The following is a 15345-nucleotide window of genomic DNA, read 5'->3' as shown; positions in this document are numbered from 1 at the left end:
CTACCAACCAAACGAACATGCGAAAATAAGTAAGAAATTCACTTATTTTTTATTACCCAAACGAACATGAGAAAATAAGTAGAAATTCACTTATTTTCCAAGAACACATTTTTCAGGAAAACATTGTCCACCATAACTAACACACCCTTAAATGGCTTTAATTTCTTGGAGTTGACAATAGGTTAGACAATCCCTTTTAGTACTACCGTGACATTTATCGGTATATTAAAAAACTTAAAACATTTTAGAATTATGTATGTATCTGACTCTCTCCGTCCCAAATTAAAGTAACAGTCGCTTTAAAGTTGATAATTATTTTCAATTATATTCTTAATATTAAATAATAGTAGTTCTTTTCTAATATTACTCAACTTCAAAAAAAAATCTAACAAATGAGGATAATTTAATAAACTATATCTTGTATTTATTATTTTCTCAATGAGCGTGAAAATGTTAAATCAACCGTTGAAACGGGACAAAGGTAGTATCTTATTTAACACTCATTATTCAACATAAATTGGAAACAGCCTCCCTACCTCCCAAAGTAGGGGTAAGATCTGCCTACTCTACCCTCCCCAGACCCCACCTTATGAAATTATCTTTGGGTATGTTGCTTTTATAGTTGTAATTATAAAAGCAACATAAGAAAAGATCAAGTTATAGTAAAAATTCTTAGGTCCTATTGAGAAAAGAATCTCCAAAAAATAAATTTGAAATTCAAAGGAAGTGAAAGGAAAGAATGAGTTTTTTTTCTTTCAGAAAAGAAACTTTTGACACCCAACAATTCCCTTCAAAAGACGAACAAGTTTGGCTTCTTATAGCAATATATTAAAGAATACTTTTGACAATTCTAACATTCTGTGACAATTATTTCATTCACATGTAAATTCTTAATGGGATTCTCTACATTAATACTGTGTTGATCTCAAAAAGGGGGGGGGGGGGGGGGGTTCCCTACGTACTGTCCTAAAACGAAAAGAGAGTTAAATGGAATTTACTTTTTCATTTTTGTGGCTAACGAGTATATACGATAAAATATTCAAGTTTCAGGGCCACGTACGGGAGGAAAAATTCTTAAATTCCACATGCTCAAGTGATGTACATGGGTCGTTTACATTTAACTTGTTGCTGTTGCTGGTCCTGCAATTCATCCAAATATTGATACATACGGTTACGGTGTACTATATCTATTATTCCATTATTATTCATGTAACTTTTAGAAGAAAGATATCCTCGAGCAGAATTCAATTCCGCTTTGTTTGGTTTAAGTAATACTCTTGACTATTTTCCATTTCATAAATAGTTAGATTAAACATAGTTCATCCACTTGTAAACTTCAGTTTTGATCATAGTGGAAGATTTAGTAATACGTTGGCCAGCTTTTTACCATGTAAATAAGCCCTTTGACTACTTTATGATTTGGGAAAAGGAAAAAAAATATACTAAATGGCTATAAAAACTTACCACCATGCAATTCTCTTCTTCTTTCTTTAGGTCGTTTGGTAGAATATACTCCATTAGAGAAAAATAATACATACATTAGCTCTGTGTATTACTAATTTCTTGTTTGGTACAGTTTTTCAACCTATGTACACTGCAAACAGTAGGTATACGACAACAACATATCCAGTGTAATCTACAAGTAGGTTTGGGGAAGGGTAAAGTGTATGCAAACCTTACCCCTACCTTTGTGCAAAGAAAAGGTTGTTTTCGATAGACCCTAGCTCGGCTCAAATAAAGCATAAGCACGACAATTATGAAAACAAACGCAGTAACACTAGCAGGATAGTAAAAAAATTGAGGAAGAAGAGACAATAAGTGGTAATAGAGAATTAAGAATAAAGAATTATGATCTAAAATATAAAAATGACGAAAATAATACTAATACTACTGATTAGGAAAAGCAAAACGCATATCTACTCATTATTAGTCATCTATACTAATCATCGATTTCCAACCTCCTATTTAAGAGATCATGCTTTCGGTAAGCTGAATAATAAACGATAAATATAGATATAGTAAAAAATTAAAATCAAAAGTATTTGTGACTAGTCATAGTGGGATCTTATTCCTCGTCTAATCCCATTCATTAACCTTATCTGTTAGTCCAATTATGCCTAATAAACGTTATTTCTGTTCACAAGCAAATAGTACTCTCTCTCTCTCAAGTTATGTGATACATTTTTTTTTTTTTAGTCTGTTCCAAAAAGAATGATATATTTTTATATTTAGAAATAATTTTACTTGAAGCTTCCCTTTTACCCTTCCCTTTTATCCTTAATGAAATGATTTACAACCACACAAATATCTATGACTTGTTTTAGACAAAAGTTTCAAAAGTCATCGCCTTTCTTAAATTCCATCTGCAAGTTAAATTATATCACATAAATTGGGACGGAGGGAGTATCTTTTGTCGGTTTTGGGCAAAATATATTTAGGCCTCTCTTTATTGTACGTAAGAGTATTTATCCTCCTAACGGCGACGTCAGAATCCCTTTACGGTAAGGAAAAAGAAGCGTCACAGATAGAGCTATGGACCACAAGACGAAGCGACCAATATTAGGAACCGAGTGGAATGATTAAACGGAATGCGTCTATCATTATTATCACCATCACCGTCTCTAACACTTCCTCTCTCCCCACACTACTGAACAAACAAGATATCCTCAGTCAGATCGTACGATTCTGGTGTGCCAAAATTCTGCATTTCTCCGAGTTTATATAGTAACAAACAATTCTTGTCCGTCGAAGAGAAAAAGAGAAGAATGTTGTAACTTGTTGGAGTTTATCACGTACAATTTGACTTCAATGAAGAGAGAACTATCAAAATTTTAGTGAAAGTTAATAGCAGGAAAACGAGTCAGTTCCTCAAATCTCCATCGATCCAAGTTGTAGAAGTAACTCTGTAAAGTAATTTTTAAATCTTCGGACAATAAGTCATCAAATGTTTCCAAAAAAATCCATTTTTAGACATAAGACCCCTTTAACCCATTTTTAAGTGCAAGTCGAAGGGAACTGGATTATGGAGGTAGCCGTGAAGATGACAAAGAAGAGGAAGATGTGTGATGGTGATTTGGAGAGGTCACCAACTGTAGCTCGCGTTAGAAGTCGTCACTCTGGAGTCTTGGTTGCACTGGCGAGTTTAGAGTCTCCAGTGAGCGAGCTCAGTTCCAACGGAAACACTGTTTTGAGTAAACCGGCTGTGGGTTCTAACTTTGATGACGCTTTGGCATCTTGCTTTGCAGATAACAATGGATCAAGCGATATCAGCTCCAAGTTTATAGATCTGGATGTATGTGAAACTCTTTGACTTTTACAAATTTCGCGGTTCCATTTTTCTGCATATGTACAGTAATGCTTTCAGTTCTGATAGTATCAAGTTAATGCATTACTAAATGTTTTCGTTTTCGTGAAATTGATGACGGACTGATATTCGAATTTTGAACTTTCCAGGGCGACAGTGTGAAAATTGCAAACAGTAATTCAGAGGTCAGAAAAAGGTAAATATGCGTTCTACATCATCGTCATGGTGTTTCTTTTATCTTCTTTTCTTTTTCTTCACCGTTTATTTAAAACAAAGCGTCCTTCTATCCAGCGAATGTAAAGTTCACAAACTGGAGACAACACCGAGACGACAACATGCTAAGCCTCGCTGCCTATTTACGGAGACAACAATGCCCTCCGAGGTTGATCAGCTTGATGAGTTTTTTGCTGCAGCCGAGAAAGATCTCCATAAACGATTTGCAGAAAAGTACATTTCTCTCTCTCTTTCTCACATTTTTTAAGCATTTGAAAGAGTATCATGATTCATGAATGTGCGTGTTGTAACAGATACAACTTTGACTTTGCTAAGGAGGAGCCATTGGAAGGTCGCTATGAATGGATTCGACAATGAAACCATGAAAATGAATCCGCAAGACCAACGCAATATTTTAGGGCTAAGACCATAACAATAGCAGCAGTTCTAATTTGTTGGTAGTCCAGTGACAGTGGTTCTAGTATTTCCAAGTATATTTGACCGTTTCCGCTTATTAATAGTTCTCTTTTTTTGTTCTGTTACTTATGGCTTTGTGATTTTGGTTTCCATAGAGGGCGGGAGTTTGGACGGTATGCGTACAGAAGCAGTTAGTATTTGTCTGAATAAGAGCTCTTCTTCTTGTTCTCATTTGTGAATTTACTTTCGATATTTACCGGTGCAATTTACGTGGCGAATGTAGCATATTCTTCATACCTGTTAGAATTTTGCTTTTGGACGTAACTTTATTTTAGTGCTTTAGTTTTTTTAATAAATTCTAGTTAAAAGTTTGTTGGCTAGCTTTTCCTATTTGTTACTAGTAATTAGTTAGTTAAACATATATTGTGCAAAGATCTTCTAGGTTAGGTTATGATTATTTTCTTACTGTTTTGTTCCTATAAATGCAGAGCTAAACATAGCTAAATAAAATAATTCCGTTTGACTTCATTATGTACCGGTAATTTTTTCTAAGTCTTTCCCTGTTATTTCTCTAATTTTCTTTGTTAAAACCAACAATACCCATAAGATATTGAATTTGTCTGTGTTCAATGCAATTGTACTGTTTTTAGCTAGTCTGTAGTATGAGATTGAGGAAGAAATTAAAACTAGAAAGTAGGAGTATTCCGTTGTTACAATGCTTCGCAAGTAAGGCACTGAAATTTGAGTGTGATTTGGTGATTCTGTTGGAATGTATCTGGAAAATATCCATTTTCTTCTAGTGTGGATGGGGGGACTAAACCTGACGTCCAAGGTGGAGGACTGGAATATTCGCTAGAGGCACTAGCGGAGAGCAGAGGCAGTGATAGGTTACAGACTTACAGTACAGAAAAACGCAGCAATAGGCCTTGCTGTGTAAGTTACGGACACGTGCTGAATAAAGGGAAACTTATCCTACTACAGGCTTTTTAATATTGTGGACCTTTCCATGCATGCAGCTAGCACAAAGTACACTACACACTTGGTAAAATTATTAGCACTTGGTAAAATTATTATACTTTCATCTCTGTTAGGGATCGTTTGGCATATGAGATAAAGGATAATAATCACGAGATAACATGAGATAAAATTTGGAACTAACTTTATCCCATGTATAGTTTGGAGTATTAGCTAATCTTGAAATAACTTTTACACTAAAATGGTGAAATTAGTTATCACACACAGTGGCGGAGCCACATAGAGCCGAGTGGGGATCGACGACCCCTCGGCGGAAAAAAAATCACCGTTTTTAAGTTAAAATTATTTTTTATATATATATAGTAGATGTTGAACCCCCTTAGGCTTCTTCGTATGTTTACTTTTTTATATTTTGAACCCCTTCGGCTGAAATTCTGGCTCCGCCATTGATCACATATAGAAAGTAAGATATCTAATCCCATTGGATATCCCACCATTGTACCAAACGACCCCTTAGAGTGTTTCCTTTTTGCTCTTTTGGCAATTTGGGTTTCATTGCAAAACGAAACTGCTTATGCACGAAAACTGACTTGCATAGTTGCATTGTATGTCGTTCTTCTAGCCCCGGGAAAGCGGTACATGAAGTCTAGTGTAGTGCTCAATTTCTTTTAAAGTTAGCATGGAGCAAAAGTTGTTTGGGGTCTGTACCCGCTACTTCTGTAATTGAAAGGAATTGTAAAGCAGTAAAAAGACGCAGAAAATGCTGCTTCCATGTTCCATCATTGTTACACAAGCATTCTTCTTGGATCTGTTGAAACAGACTTCCTTATTTGGGGTGTGGTGGAGCGGGGGTTCATCCATTTGGTGAAAAATTACACTGTATATACAAGGTGAAAATTATTTTTTATGTATATATATAATATTATGGCTTTTTCGTTTGTGATATATATTTTGAATTGTTTAAAATCCTGTTCCGCCACACTGTACCCTCTACTTCTTTATACCATTGACTACTGGAGTATTACCATTTGGGTATATACGGTTGGTAAATACGTATTTATACCCGGTATCGATACCAAACCAAACTACTTAATTTTTGCAGTTAATTAACATTAAAATTGAATACATATCACTTAATCATGATTAAACATTAAATGAATGTATAAAAAAACATATTTTGTATTCATTGATTAGGTATAAATATCGGATGCAGGTAAGTGTTTAACTTCAACACTTATTTTTAGCATCTTTATTTGGTTCTCTCTCTGTCTCAATTTATGTGGCACGTTCGGATTTTGAGAGTCAAACTTTATAGTTTTGACCGTAAATTAGAACTTTAAATTTTTTGAAATAAAATTTACATATTTGGAAACTACATAAAAAATATTATAAGTCACAATATTTGACAATTCTAAATATTCAAAAGACATGAAAGAGTTGCGGTAAAAAAGAAGTTATTTTACTCTTGAAATCTGAAAAGTGCCATGTAAATTATGACGGAGGGGGTATTTCAGTTTTGCCAAAATTGTTAATTGAAATAACGCCATCTTCGTTGGCAAAAATAAAAATAAAAACAGGAATAACGCCATCTTACTTTGGTGCAAGTTTTGTCGCGCATATGGAGAATAAACGACAAGGTCACCTCACTTGCGATAAATAGAACTTTCATGACGATAAAAAAGATCGAATTGCTATAACTATGTACTACAAATAACCAGGTAAAGCAAAGACTAATACTCTCTCTGTCCTAATTTGCTCGATCTAGGTTTTCTTTTACTGAGAGTTAGGTTGTTTTCTTGTATTTTATCGCCCCCGCACAAGCCTACTAAATTAGCTTTGAGATTCAAATTGTTGCAGCAATATAATGCATGGTTATTGCAACGCCAATAGTGCCTTGAATAGATGTAAAGAAATGAGTCATCAACACGTTCTGCAGGACTTGATTTTGGTCTACAAGATATCGCTAGATAGAAACTTCAAATTGTTTGACAGAAGAAGACTGATCAACTAAATTGATTGATTAATTGACAAATTGCTCTTTATGCTGAGAAAAGAAATTGTGTTAGTCTTGACAAATTGCTCTTTATGCTGAGAACTAGGCAGAAATTGTGAAAAGTTGCAGGAGACAGTTCGCACGCGTCATAACCTAATTATATTTAATTAATCTTAATATTAAATAGACTAATTTTACTCAATAGCTTACCATTTTGGGTTTGGAAAATATATTTCAAATGTTAAAAAGTAGTAACCTTTAATTATGAAGAACTATAGAGAAATGAATAAATCTCATCTTAACTAATATTATCAAATATAACTTATTTAATTTTTGCATGAAATGAAAAAAAAAAACTTTGAATATTAACACTTCGGTGGTTTTTGAAATATCATATAACCTATAAACTATATTATCATTCGAAGTTATTTACTTTTTAATTTTCAATTAACATTTGGGAGTTTTAATTTTTAGCATACTTTAAATATGTCGTGATCATTTTGTTACTTGTGTAGTTATTAAGTACTGAAACTTTATCTCAACAGTCCACAATATTCAGTTTTCGAAATGTTATGTTTTTTTTTTTTCCTTTGTTATTATTCCAGTAGATTTATTCATTTCTTTATAATAGTTCTTCATAATTGTTACTATTTTTTAACTACCCAAAATGGTAAGCTAAGTAAAATTAGTCTATTTAATATTAAGATTAATTAAATATAATTCCACGCGTGCAACAATGGTTGACGAATTTGGAAATTTTTGTATTGCCAAATTTGGCAACTCGTACATAGTAACTATGCAATGGCAAAAAACTCTTTGGTCAAATCGATTGACCTTTTTGGATAAAGATAACTATGCTACTCTTTATCCTATTGCACTGCCACTTGTTCCTCACGCACAAAAACATGCGTACAAAATGAAACCCACTAAATTTAATCCTATTTATGTTTTTTATTTTATTTGTTAATTTGGCTCAACTTTTTTTTTTGTTGGGATTATTTTATCCCATCTCTTACATTTGACTCTACACTCACAATAGAATTTAGGGAGTAGCCAAAGTCTACAGTCCACAATATTCATCGAGTATGTCCTTTGTTCAGTGAATTATAGGTGGGATATCAAAGACTAATAAATTTGTCCTCCGTGGACAAAACCAAATCGACTATTAACCTTGGGATTATTTTATCCCAACGCTGGATAAATTAGTCTAATTATAGTTTTAGTTCGGGATAATACCAATAACGCTCTAGTTTTAGTTTAATACCAATTTGCTTTTACATTTTAATCCAAGTTTCCCATTGATTGTCCCAATTCAAGAAGGAAACTTTATTTGTTTTGAGACTATGAAACACTATTTCCACCATTCTTCATACAACAGAGGAAGGAGAAACTGTGGTCATTAACTCATTTACATGGGAAAACAAGGCCTTTTGACGCCAATTATCCCATTTACAGCATATTGAAATTCAACAACATATTACATATGGGATTATCCATCTTGAGCAAAACGTAGAATGATCCAATATTCTACCGATTGAAAAATAACAGTACTTTACATCATCTCCCACTCTAAACTTCACTCTATTGGGAAGTACCCCTTAAAAGGAAAAAGGAAAACAAACAAGAAGAAAGAAGAAAAAGTCATGGCTTTACAAGTTTCAAACAGGGAAATAACTGAAATTGAAAAAAAAAAGAAAAAAGAACTAGCATCTGTGCAAAAAAACAGATTCTTTTGATCTCTAAAGCCTGTTGAGTTCACTTGATAGTGTGTTCTGAAAAAGACTGTATGGTCTACGCTTGAGACCTTTCTTGATGTGTTGTTGACGATTTCTGTTAAGATGTCTTTAAGCTCCTCAAGTTGTCCGTAGGAAGAGATTTGAGCTTTGGAAATCAATTGTTAGCCTACTTTGTGAAGTCTTTCAAACAATGAAACTTAATGAACTCACATAAATCATCGTGATGGGACTTAAAGATAACTATTCCATACTTAGAATGTTCAAACAATTTCAAGAGAACCATTTGATCTTGAGGACACTGATCTGGTGGAACTGTTCTTTATTACAGAACGGGGAACAGATCGCGTGGAACCTTCTCTGGAACTATTGGAATACTGCATGATCAATGTTTTCACTATCTGTCTGAATTTCCTTCTATAAGTTGGAAACTTGGAAACACTTCTAATCATTCCCACCATCCTGCCAAAGCAATGAAATTTCTTAAATCTTGTTTTAACACTGCCAAATTCGATGAAAATTTTAAAAAGAGACTTACCTTCGGCTTATGCCTTCAATTTGGGCAGCTCTAAGAGAATCTTGAGGTGCCACGCTTCCATTTTCCCAGGCCTTAAAGCGTTCAGAGTTGCTTTGGAAAAGGACTACTTTCTCTAGGAACCTCATTTCACCTTCTTCTAGACTTAGGACTCTAATTTGTTCCTTGAGGACCATGACTGGTTGGAAAAACCAGTCCAACAATCTGTCCTGAGGTCTGTTCAGGTGAGTGATTTCAAGATCCTCAAGAAGGAACAGTCCATCTGATCCGGCTTTTATGGAATAAAAGATTATCTGTAGAAATGTATAACACGGTAAACCAACGTTGATGACTGCAACATCAAGACCATGCTTTGTCTTCAACCAATCATCTAGGTCGCCGGGGTTTATCACTTTCGCGTCCAATAATTCCTTGGCCCTTAGTTCACATGATCTTGCCATGTTCTGCCACACCTGTCAATTTTTGTGACATGTCACTTACCCAATTTCATGGTTTCCAAGACAAGAAAAATATGATTCTTCTTATGAAAGATCTGTTGTATTGTGTTACCATCTTATCTAAAAGCTTAAGTTGTTAGAGATAACTTACATATAAAGATGTTACAAGTAGATCATCAATCATTTCACATAATTGTCAGCATTTTACGAATTAGCCAGAAAGTGTTTTCATCTGGTGTACTCTTCACTAAAATAGCATGTAAAAGAACATCGAAAGAGAAGCACACCTGCACCATTTTAACTTCTTGTATTGCCTCCCTCACTGATCTAGACGACGTTAGGCTTGGCACAAGCATTGCAGGTGCTTCAGAAAATATCGAGTTTAATCTGCCTTGTACTGAACTGTTTCGTTTCACAGAGTGCTCTGACAAACTGGATCCCTTGTTTTTTCGATAATGAGGCCTGGCTGCGATTAAGATGATCAGTAATCTTGGCAAATACGAAAACCGCGCAAAGAAATATAGGGAGAACTCGAGTAATTACTTTGGAAGAATGGACCCTTCTCTAAGGTAAAGCCAATCATTTGTGTACTCATCAAACTCTGCCACCATTGCAACCACAAAAGCAACACCTCTTTGGAATGACCTCTCCTGAATTGAGACAGTTTTTTCTAATAATAAATCTTACTGTCACACTAAAACAGCAGACAGAACTGAGAAATTAAAGGAGGCAAAGGGATAAATTACCTGATAAACAATAACAGCTCCATATAATCCAATGAAAAAGCTGGAGAAAATAGCCATTATGACACTTCCAATGACAACAAGAGGCCACAGAAGGATTGTTAGGCCAGCAATGGGAATGCATGCAGTTTCAAGGAATGGGCCTTCGCGGCTTATCAGATCATGTATGAGTCTATACCATCCCTTGAACAACATAAATGGGCTTTTCACTATGGCTATAGCAGTGTAAAGAGGAATTTCCACAATCAGTCCCATTAAACCAACCAGTATACATCCTGGTACATGGATGAATCTGCAACACAGCATTTAGCTTATTTTATTCCCTGGTTATCGAGAAGAGAATTGAACAAATGCTCGTAGCCAAATAAGAAAAGTTATTATCCTCTTTTCTCTTTTTCCTGCTTGATATAAATCTCTTCCCACAATTCATGAAAAAATATTTCTTCCTTAGACTATTTCTTATCATTTTCTAGACTTAGCATACTATTTCCTATCATCTTCTCTTTTCTTGATTTCTACTCTTACTCTTTTTCTTCCGCAGAATAGATTTTTCCCAGTTTCAATTTTTTTTTTTTTTTTTTTTTTTTTTTTTTTTTTTGAAATCTGATCATTGAGGGCAAGGAGAAAGTCAACCCCATTTATTTTCCGAGTCAAGGGTAGTTCATTGACTTATTCCTCTAAATAATTTGTGGTAAGTTGACTGTTAATATAATATGGCCCTATTAGAATATGGGCATGATACCGTGTATAACACAATATGAGAGATTCATTATGATTGTCTTTTTTTCGCGGAAAGTTTTAACATAGAAAGGCAAATTAGAAACAAACCTAAAAGGTTGAAAGTCAAGAGAAGCAGGGGAATCACGCAGTTCCTTCAAATACATTGGATAAGAATGATAACACATATCTGCAAAATCTCGGACAGCAGTGCAACTACCTTTTATGGTTCCCCATGTTCCATCCTGAAAATTAACATAATCAAAACAACCTTAAAATCATTACAATTTACTAAACTGCAGAACAAACAAGAATTGATTCTTTTTTTTTTTTTTTACCACAATGCAGTGAATGAACTTGTTATAATCGTTGTCGTCGTGTCTGAAAGCTTCAAAAGCAGAAACCCAAGGGGCGAAGAATCCATATCCAACTCCCACAAGAACACTACCAGCTATGCTTAAACCCAACCAAATAGCAAATAAAGCTGGCAAAGCGAACAAGAAGGCAACTTTAAGTGGCGCATCAAACCTATTAGTCCTGTTCAATAATGAAGAAATCCACGTTAGAAAGAAAGAAACAAAAAAGAAACTTTGAAGGGCCTAAAAATGGCATTTACTTGACAAGGGTGTAAACTGTCCAGAAAACATGTGCTGGGAAAAGACATAAAATCACCCCAACATTTCCTAAAATGAGTATTAGGCCAGCAATTGGACCCACTAGCAAACCTGCAATCAGCAAATTTTGGAATTGAGAACCAGGAATAATAACACAGACCATGATCATAAAATCACACATTAGAAATCTTGAAAGGGAAAAAAAATAAAAAATTTAGTACTAACTTTTGAGAGCACCCAAAATCAAAGCAGAGCAAAACGCCAAAACAACATAAACGGCCTGGAACCAATAATCCACTTTGTTGGTCATGTCCTTTTTTTTTTTTTTTTTTTTTTTTTTTTTTTGTGTGTGTGTGTCAAAGAAACAGAAACTCCAGTTATGGGGGAAAGACAACTTCCGAAAATTTTAAAGAGAGAAGCTAGGCTGGAACAAGAGACAAAGAAGATACTTTGATTTTAAACCAATTAGTTTGATACGACTCAAGAATTATACTGTCTTGGTCCATGACGTAAAGGATGAGTCAGAGTCATTGGAGGATTAATTTTTGTATGAAAATTGGCGTGCCCCTTTTATTAAATTACAATATCAATAATTATGCAGACTTTTCTTCCTTGGTTATTTCTTTCATTACTTAAAATCAGCCAACTTATTTTGAATGGTGCCAGGAAAAAACAAGTAGATATGTTTGTCTTCTAGAAACAGAGAGGCGTGGAAGTTGAAATATTGTTAAAGCATCATAGAGAATAGTAGCTAGCTTCTAGTACTATTTCATTTCTTCTCTTAATTATTAATGCACCTGAAGTGCCGTTGCCTATTTTAGCATGATAACGACTTTACAACTTAGATTACAAGAAATCCATAAAGAACGAATCGAAATATCAAACAGCTGATAATTCTAAACATTAATAATACTAAATAACTAGCATTTTTTTTTCTTGTAAAGGTACTGAAAATTGCTACAATACCATGAATTGGAGTTAGCAATTTTTTTAATCATCTGATTTCGAAATTTACGGGCTTGTTTAATATAGATTGATATTATGTATGACTCACTCGTTAAAGGGAAAAGCGCTCCTTTAAAGGATTTTTTTAATTCTCAGACTCAAAGTTACATAGAAAAATCTCGATCATCTTACTACATCTTTTGATAGTGCTATGAGTCCCCTTGTTTTCTGGGTGATGCGACTAGAGGAGCAACTTTAGACATTGCAAGGGCAATAATTTTTCTTTTTAAATCTTGCATGTGCTTTTATTTGAAAAGATGGGATGAAAATAATACTCCTACAGTATATACTTAGCAGGGATAAGATAAGAAGCAAGGAGGGGTTTTGGTTGGATTACGTGTGAAGCACAAAATTAAGAAAGTTTCCGTCCCCCGACGATGGCTGCCGTGGATGATAGTCAAGCTTAGCAGGCCATTAATTTTTGACTTAACCCTTTTTTTAAGCTAATTTTCTCATGAACCTGTCATTTTCCCTAACCATTTCTCTTCCCTCTGGAAATATATATGAAATAAAAACATAACCACTAAGCTAAAATAAAGTCCTATTCTAAGAATGAACTTTCTTTAGCTTAATTAATAATTAATTATCTACAAATCTCAATCATCTAATAAGTCGTTATTTAGGAAAACTTATAATTATAATGAAATATAGCAATCAGCACAACGATTTTATGTTCCATACATATTATCTTATCACGTTTTTCACTTTCTGAAAGAATAAAGATAAGGAGTGTAATTGGTCAAACTCTTCCTCATTGGCCGTCTCTTTTTGGTAATTCCACGTTTTTTTTTTCTTTTAATTGGATGCTTAAAATTTTTTCTTCAACCTTCGGGTTGTGGGGGGTGGGGGTGTGGGGGTGGAGGGGGGTCCTATAAATACTCAGGGTTTGTACACAAAGCAATATTTATGCCTGGCATGACTAAACATTTGAATAGGCAAATTAGGCTAAACCTAACCTGCTCAAGGTTTATGGAAATAGTTTATATAGTCATGAAGTTTAGTCTGTTGATTAAAAGGAATTTTTGGTCCCTAATCTACTACTTCCTCCCTCCCTTTAGTTTAACAAAAAAAAAAAATAATCTTTTTACTTGTTTGTTTTAATAAATCGAGAGAGAATCAATTTTCTTTTCCAATTTTAGCCATATCATTCATGTTTCTTTTGAAAAGGGAGTTAAAATGTCAAATGGACAAATAAAAGAGAACGTAAGGAGTACATAGTTTTTCCATACAATCTCCATAGAGCTAAAGTTTGGCCTATTAGTCAACCCCATTAATTCGTTTTTATAAGTCAAGTAGTCATTATAGTCTTTTACCATAAATAAAACAGGAAAAATCGGCATACCTATTTTAGTATGTCGTTTTATGCTAATAGCAAACTTCTTCAGGTACTGGATCTCTTTAGCAATCAAATCAGGTAGCATCCTACTCGACATTGTAAGTTCCTTTACTATTTTAATTTTTTAAGATCGTGTTTCTTATATATATATATGAACCCGTTTGACATATGCTATCACTCAGGAAAGAAATATTACCCCACTAGTACTTGGCCCAAAATGCAACATCTATGCATTTTTATGTGCGGATTGCCCTTTAAACGCACTGGTCTTTAATTTTTGCCCTAGCTTTTCACGAAATTTTTGCCTTAAGGCCTAACATTTGCTTAAAATTAGGTCTATTCGGACAAAAGTTTAGGTTTTTTTTCTTTGCCTTAAGGCCTATTTTTCTAAACCATTTTTTATGATTTTTTTTTTTTTTTTTCTTCGAACCCGGGATTCCAACCCAAACCTCGAGATATTAGGCGAAGAACAAAAATTAAAGGCCAGCAATTTGAGGGGAAAAAATTAATGACCACCCCTGAATAAAGGCAATCGGGCAAATTGCCCACATCTATGTGCTGGTTGGGAAATGTTTTTTTTTGCGCGGATTGCCCTTCAAAAGCACGGGTCTTTAATTTTTGCCCCTCAAATTTGAAATCTTTAGTTTTTACCCTTTGCCTAAAAATCCAGGAGTTCCGAGTTCGAACCCCCGCTCAGGCAAAAAAAAAAAATAATATTAGCAAGACAGAGATTTAGATTCGCTAGGGAAGGCAAACTATGCCCGATGCCTGATGGCTTGCAAAACTATGTGCCTGATGGCTTGCAAAACTATCGAGCCTCGATGGCTTGCAAACTCATGCCGAGGCCTAAGTGCAAACTTTGGCTTACAAAATCGGCTTGCAAACTATGCTTGAGGTAGAGTTTGCGCAGCAAACTATGCTGGCGCTAATGGCTTGCAAAACTATGCACGAGGGCTAATGACTTTGGCATTGCAAAACTCTACAACTTTCTCGCCCGGCGCCTAACTTTATTACAAAACTCGTCTCGCGAATTTTTTTTTTTTTATTATTCAAGCTCAAACTCCAAAGCACGATGGCGGGCGTTAACACAAAAAATTAAAGGTCACCCCAAAATAGCATTCCTGCCCCGCGAATTGCCCTTGCGAAATTTGTTTTTGGGTTCTACGTTATTGGATCAGGCACTCAGCCACTGATGAGCCAACTTTTTAGCTCGTCAGTAGGTAATAAATGTTTAAACAATATCCTCTAATTAATACTATAGATTAGATTAGATTACTCGTACTAAACTATGTTAAATGAACTCGACTAAAATACTCACATTCA

The 15345-nt window shown here is 34.6% G+C and overlaps 2 protein-coding genes across 5 annotated transcripts; one reads left to right on the top strand and one right to left on the bottom strand.

Annotated features, from left to right (window-relative positions):
• The first annotated feature begins 2481 nt into the window (after window positions 1–2481).
• LOC132048328 (cyclin-dependent kinase inhibitor 1-like) lies at window positions 2482–4165 on the top strand. Of its 4 annotated transcripts, none has more exons than XM_059439234.1 (4): window positions 2482–3292; window positions 3454–3500; window positions 3581–3751; window positions 3832–4165. In XM_059439234.1, the coding sequence occupies exons 1-4, from the start codon at window positions 3023–3025 to the stop codon at window positions 3893–3895; spliced, it is 552 nt and encodes a 183-aa protein (XP_059295217.1). In that variant the 5' UTR covers window positions 2482–3022; the 3' UTR covers window positions 3896–4165. The 4 variants fall into 4 exon arrangements, with proteins under 4 accessions (XP_059295217.1, XP_059295219.1, XP_059295218.1 ...); XM_059439236.1 differs by having other exon boundaries at window positions 2485–3202; XM_059439235.1 differs by having other exon boundaries at window positions 2486–3292; window positions 3596–3751.
• Window positions 4166–8400: 4235 nt separating this feature from the next.
• Window positions 8401–12261, bottom strand: LOC132046872 (uncharacterized membrane protein At3g27390). Its single transcript, XM_059437677.1, has 9 exons — window positions 11907–12261; window positions 11684–11792; window positions 11406–11604; window positions 11179–11312; window positions 10354–10642; window positions 10151–10257; window positions 9895–10069; window positions 9174–9622; window positions 8401–9097 (listed from the first exon to the last, which is right to left on the bottom strand). The coding sequence occupies exons 1-9, from the start codon at window positions 11989–11991 to the stop codon at window positions 8899–8901; spliced, it is 1746 nt and encodes a 581-aa protein (XP_059293660.1). The 5' UTR covers window positions 11992–12261; the 3' UTR covers window positions 8401–8898.
• Between the last annotated feature and the right edge of the window lie 3084 nt (window positions 12262–15345).

The sequence above is a fragment of the Lycium ferocissimum genome, chromosome 2 (assembly GCF_029784015.1).
Source record: "Lycium ferocissimum isolate CSIRO_LF1 chromosome 2, AGI_CSIRO_Lferr_CH_V1, whole genome shotgun sequence".
Taxonomy (NCBI): Eukaryota; Viridiplantae; Streptophyta; class Magnoliopsida; order Solanales; family Solanaceae; genus Lycium; species Lycium ferocissimum.
This window is presented reverse-complemented; position numbering and strand designations above follow the sequence as displayed.